This window comes from Pygocentrus nattereri, chromosome 20 (genome assembly GCF_015220715.1).
Source record: "Pygocentrus nattereri isolate fPygNat1 chromosome 20, fPygNat1.pri, whole genome shotgun sequence".
NCBI classification, from domain to species: domain Eukaryota; kingdom Metazoa; phylum Chordata; class Actinopteri; order Characiformes; family Serrasalmidae; genus Pygocentrus; species Pygocentrus nattereri.
Window position 1 is genome coordinate 37,098,020 of NC_051230.1, and position 6,568 is coordinate 37,104,587.

Genomic DNA, 6,568 nt, shown 5'->3' on the forward strand with positions numbered 1-6,568 from the left:
CAGAGCCACTGCAGGCTAGCTTTACCGTGGAGGGAAGCAGGTGTTTTATTTGTGGGAACATTTTCACAAAGCTCCTTACTGTCTCTGACAAAATGGCCCCGCATGCATCTTTATAGTGTCGGTGTTGACAGCTCTGCAGCTCGGTATGATACGCCGCCACACCCTAACAACCTCTCATCCCACGAGGGCAATCAGATCCTCGGGGAGAAACCGTGGAGCTCTGGTGTTTTCTAATTACAGAAACGAGTAAAGCTGAAATTAAGAAGCAGTCACTGAAAGTGATGATTACCTGTGCTCTCCGGAGCGCTGTTCCTGTACACCTGGAGGAATCCTGTTCAGATGTGAAACTCACTGCCACTGATCTTCCAGACAGACTCAGAGAATGTTCTCCTAGGTTTCGTTTTCCGTCCAGCAGCTCACTGACTCATCATGTTCAGCCCATCAGCTCTTTATCAAGTCAGTTCAGCCATACTGAGGCAGCAGAGAGTACAGGAGCTCCAGAACTGAGACTACACAGCGTAAGAGAAAGGAACCACAACAAAGCATGTCCTTCAGTTCACTTCATTAAAAAGCGGACATTAATTCCCAGGAAGGACCTTTTCTGAACATTTGGAGGGTCATCAGTAACATCCTACTTTGGACTGCCACAGTAATTATGATTTCATTCATTTCTGTATAAGCTATATGCTATAAAACTATATAAAGCAGAACAGAATCTATAAAAAAATTCTGCCAAATAAACAAAAAGTGTTCGCCTTATTAGCTGCACCTGTGGTGCTCGCCTGGCCATCTGCTGGGCCATCATTGCATACATTATGTGGGCTGCAAGTAAATGCTGGACTTCGCCCGAGTTTGGACCATATCAAATCTGCTACCTGGGTATACCCAGCATGCAGAAGAACATCTGCTTCTTACACTGAGGGAGCTTAGTGTAAGCTTGGTAAAGCAGCATCTCTGAGGAGGAGTGAGTTATCTACTATCATCATCACATCTTCATCAGTGTGATCTCGGATCACTTGAGGCCGAAACATCGAGCCAGGCCTTCGTTTAGAGTCTGTGTGTGACGTTAATACATAAAGACGTAGGTGTGAAAAACTCCTGTCCTGACGCCTCCGAGTGTTAAATGGTGATTTCAGGCTTTACTGGGCGACTCCATCTGTCAGCTTAATAATAGCCTATTAGTCTATTGCAGCTTCAAGGGAAGAAAGCGTTACCAAAATATACCGAAAACCTTAACGGGGTTTGACATGAGAACCTTTGAGGCATGATGTAAATCAGGAGCTCACCTGATCCCACTTCAAACAACTGATCAGGTGAGGTCTTGACTTGATGCAGTGAAAATCTTCAGCCATACTGGCCCTTTGCCGAGACAATTAGGCATCTGTCTTAGGTAGTCGGTCAATAGGCAAATGGAACGAGTCTTTTCATTGTAGCAATTTTGGACTTTCTGACCTTCAAAGACAAAGTTAGGGTTTTAAAGCCAACTAATCCATCTTACTGCTGTCTTTATAACTTCCAGCTTCATGGTGAACCCACACATGATGTAAATCTTTTACATTGATCAGGATTTGATCAAGGAACCGCAGGACAGTAGAGACGTGTTGTTTTTGGGTCCATGGTCCACAGCATGCATTCTAAAGTTTTAACTTTGACTTTCGGCTCCTGTACTGAAGGATTTTATTTTGAATGGCTGTTCTTAATTCTTATCACAGCCTCTGATCATATACAGGTACGGTGTGGAGACTGGGTGATGGAGTACAAAATCAACACACTGACCTTAGGCAAAGACACCATTTTACTTTAGATATTAGTTATTTATTTGTTTGTTTGACACAGCTAATGGAAACATTGGTCTCAGAAAATAGAAAATCTTGAATCAACATTTGATCATTTTTCTCGTTTTCTCTCAGGACTCTCAGACATCAGTAAGAAAACTAAACTCACTGAGCTGTTTCATCGTCCATTCTCATGTTGGCTTTGATCAAACACAAGGACAAGTCATCCTGAGAGACCACGTGTATTTCTCTGTGCTGCTTGTATCTTCCTCCTATATGGCTGGTGTCCACCATGGGGAGCGCTTCCTGGGACCAACCCTGAACCCTGACACACACACACACACACACACACACACACACACTAGGGAGCCGGTTGTTGTTAGGTGTCTTACTCGAGGGCACTTCAGTCATGGACTGTCAGCCGAGGGGATTGGACCATGGTGTAAGCAATGGTGTAAACCCTTGGTGTACTCAGAGCTCAGGAGCAGTAGCAGTTCACCTGTTTACCTGACACCCATTCTTATGTATCCAGCCAGGTGATATTTTACTATTCTTTTTTATTCTGAAATAAATAAGAGCTGAAAGTTTATTAGTCCATTTAAGCCATAAATAATAAGCAGAAAACAAGTACCTGTTTAAAGTTGATACAATTTATTCAATAGTGATTTTTATAATTCAAACACACATCATTTAACATGAGGAAATGTGTCACCAGAATATTTACCCTAACCCTGAAGAAATCAAAATAAGTGTTAAAATGTCATTATGTAAAATTGTAGTTGTCCTTAGCGACTTTCATCTTGTTCCAGAATCTGAAAGAAACCAAGACCCTCTTCATTCCGAACACAGAACGTTCTGCTCAGGGGTCTCAGCTCCTCTCAGACTGAAGGAGCCGGTCAGGAACTCGATGACCCCCTCTTACAGTTCCCCGTCTGGCACCAACAACCACGCCACGTTCAAAGCCCCTTAAATCCCCTTTCTTCCCCGTTCTGATGCTCGATCTGCACTTCAGCAAGTCGTCTTGACCACCTCTACAGGCCTAAATGCAGTGAGCTGCAGCCGTGTGATTGGCTGAGTAGCTATTTGTGTTAACAAGCGATCTATAGTGTACCTAATAAAGTGGCCGGTGAGTGTAATGTAGAATGTCAGTCATCACTGCGTCACAGTGGTGCAGACAGATGCTTTGTAAGAGCATCTGGTTTTACCCTTCATACTGCACCTGCTTTCTTGCTGTTTTTTCTTTGTTTCCTTAAGACAAATTCAGTTTTGGTGTTTTGTCATTGATGTTGTCTCTTTTGTCTTGGGCTGATTTGATCATTGGGTAAAGTGGGGTGGTATGGAAATCTGTGTCAGTAGGAGAGTCTACATTGTCCTGTTGAAGGACCAGAGATTCAAAGACGGTCACAACATCACTTCTTGTCTCCCTCAACTGTATCATGATGCGCTTCAGGACTGGCCCAATGGGAAAGCCATATTCCATCAAGCTTCTGAATTTATTTTTGTTGTCCTCATATGCATAGCCACCAGTATGAATACCAATCAGCTCACACTTCTTGTTAAAGACAGGAGAGCCAGATGAACCACCAAAAAAACAAGTGTTGTAGGTAATCTGGGAGGAGTTGTAGTTCCAATCATCTTCTAATGACATCTCTGATATAATGTGCAGAACCTTGTCTGTTATGTGAGAAAGGCGGTTGTTTGTAGTCCTCTTCCATTTATCATCCCTAATCACAGAACAGATATCATATTTCTTACTACAACAATATGGGTGCCCAATGATGCAAATGCTCTTGGTAACCTTTGTCTTGGCAGAGCTGGTGGAAGCCTTTAGCAGAGCAGGGGGTGTTGATTCAGCTGTCTGAGCAGACTTTATTGATCCCCCTGCTTCTGGAATGAGTTCCCCCAATTCAAATAATGCAAAATCAAGAAATGGTCCCTCACCTTCCACTTCATAGGAGAGACATACAATATCTTCCTTCACCTGAAAGACTTGCTTTGTCTTATCATCTTCATAGTCAAATTCTGCAGTAACCGGTTCTTTTAGCTTCTGTGGTTCACAGTCAATCACGTGTGCACAGGTGAGGATGAACTTCTCAAAGAGCAGAAACCCAGTTCCGGTTGGTTTCCCATCAATGCTTATCTTGCAAACAGAATCTGACAGCTGCATCAGTCTCTTTCCGTTCCTTACTGTAGAGAAACTCTGGGTACCTTTGTCATACTCCACTCTGAAGAGATCCCTGTAGGACTTAAGGCTGCTCTCCTTTTTCATCTTATTCAACAAAAACCTACACTGTGTAGAAAGAGTCTTAAACAGCTCTTCAGAGTTTGGGATCCTTTTACAGGCTTGGAGAACAGCCGTCACATCCACGGATTTCAGGGAAGTTTTAGCCAGTTCTCTTGGTTTAGTGCGCACAAGCTTTCTAGGGTTTTCAGTTTGTGAACCAGACGGTGTTATATCAGAAACATCACTCATGGTCCTCCACACCTTCCTGCTTCCTGCTGCTTTAGAGCTAACCAACTGAGCAGAATCCTCAAAGCGAATTACCTGTAAATTCTTCCCATCTAGATGATCAACTCGTTTGACATTTCAGTGATCACCTCAGATTCTAATTCAATAACAGCGCACTTCTTACTAAAAATGACATCCGTGAACCTCCCGTCCCTCTTCAAAGCTTTTCTCAGGTTCTCTCCTCTCCTTGCATGAACACACACAAAATCAAACTCAAGCTTCAGCTCTTGATTTTTCATAATTTGCCTGATATTTTTGCCACCTTTGCTTCTTATGTTGAAGGTGACCAGATCTTCAGCTCTTAGGGTATGTGGGGGGTTCAGTGCTGTTTCACCAGCTGGTGAGGGAGCTTCTGCTTTGATGAAGCTGACATCTAGCGTCTCCTGTTCTTCAACAAGGCTGCAGGGAAAGCCAAGGTTCACAACAGCTTCTGGAAACTTCTCTCTCTGGATAATGATTTCTTTGCCGTGGTTCTTTAGTTGGATCCCTCTGAATCTTTTGCTTCTCTTCAGTGCCTCTAGTACAGTCATGGATGGCTTACAGGAAACAGCATACTTTTCTTTATTGACCCGAAAATGGATGACTTGGTTGATCACGCTGGGTTCATAGTTCTAGAAGGAAATAACATGTTATCTTGTTACTCTCTGCTAAAGCATGATCTAATATAATAGGCTGTATTAATTCTTAAAAACTGTTAACTAATTAACAATAATAATTATTAATAACTGTTCAGTTATTTTAATACACATAATGTAACAGCTTGCAGAAGATTAAAAGAACAGTTTGGTGAAAAATCAAACTTATATGATGTCTCTTTCCCAAATCAGTCACGCTGTCAAGACATGTTTGGTGTCAAAGTTTTCCTTCTTTAGTTTAGAACCGGAGCTACTAGGCTAACATTGACAACAAACACTGGAAGTCAATAGTCACCCAAACGGTTTCCCAAATGCATTCCAAAATCTTCATATCATTTGTTTCAAATGACTTCAATAAGCTACGTAAACTCAAAGTAGCATGGGCGGACTTTATTTACACATTTAAGCTAAAACTGGAGCTACATTACCATCAAAGCTATTGTTACTGTAAGAGAGTTGTAGAAACACTGCACCTCAGCTGGCATCACTTGCCACAAATACACCTCCAGTTTCCTGTCCTTTTGGGGACCGAGTGTCCCTGGAAAGTCACTGGTGGGTCCGGCATTAAAACTGATGCATTTCGTCATGGGTTTATTCAGGTTGGGCCAACATAAGCAATTTAGACTCGTTTGTACAGAAAATGAGGTCCTCAGATTCATAACTGGACGTTGTACTGACTTTCTGAATAAGCCTGCTCAGCGTTTCTACCTACGATACATTACCACACAGTGTGTCCTGTGCTGTGACGCCCTGACTTTGGTCGTCTTGTACAGAATGATGCCAAACTGCGCTCAGGAAAGAAGCAACTCTGGTTATCCTGAACAACTGTGCTCCTTCTTTTAGCTGCATGGAGAGGTTCTTTCACTTTTTACAGTTTAGTGATACATCAACTCGTCTGCATGAGCTGAGTTAAGACAGGGGGTGCTTCTCAAAGCAAGATTTCTCAGTTAGCCAGATAACTTAAGCCCAGAGATGAGGACTGTCCAATAGGAATGTCCCTCAGCTCTTTCCTAGTGGACAGGCTTGACTTTGGACTTAGGTCGTCTAGCTAAACTGAGAAATCCTGCTTTGTGAAACGCTCCTGGGTGGAGTTCAAGTCAGTGGAGAGAAAGGTTTGGGTGAGGGTTTACAGAAATGGTTTGGGTGACTACTGACTTCCAGTGTTTGTTAGCGATGTTAACCTAGCAACACCAGTTCAACAGTAAAGAAGCAAAGTTTGCACACCAAACACACCTTGGCTGTTTGACTGCATTTGGAAGTGGGGAATCATGTAAAGTATCTTCTTAAAAGTAAATTAAGGAAGATGAGCAGGTGAAATTTGGCGACCTGCCTGACCTGCTCAGTTTCTGTGGGCAGGACCTCAGTTTCTGTAGGGAGATAAAACAGTACATTCAGCCACACGCTGTAAAAAGAGCACTGTGAAATAAAGTCCTACCCAACATCAATGACACTTTGATACTAAACACTTAATGTTTAAATATGACACTCCCTCATGATGAACTACTTTCAGGAATTCATCAAACAGGTGTTTACTCCAGAGTGAAATGAAATATGAAAATAAGAAAGAAATATTATGGCTTATAGACTCACCTTCAGACATCTCAATACTCTGTGTGCCAGCATTCATTGTTACTGTAAAACAAGAAAGA

At 42.4% G+C, this 6,568-nt stretch overlaps 1 protein-coding gene across 1 annotated transcript; it reads right to left on the minus strand.

Moving 5' to 3' along the window:
- Positions 1-2,812: 2,812 nt before the first annotated feature.
- LOC108415130 (protein FAM111A-like) lies at positions 2,813-6,568 on the minus strand. The gene is given in 4 exon segments (XM_017688107.2): positions 2,813-4,346; positions 4,349-4,895; positions 6,255-6,286; positions 6,510-6,568. Coding segments are annotated over 4 exon segments (1,938 nt in total). The 5' UTR covers positions 6,547-6,568; the 3' UTR covers positions 2,813-3,024.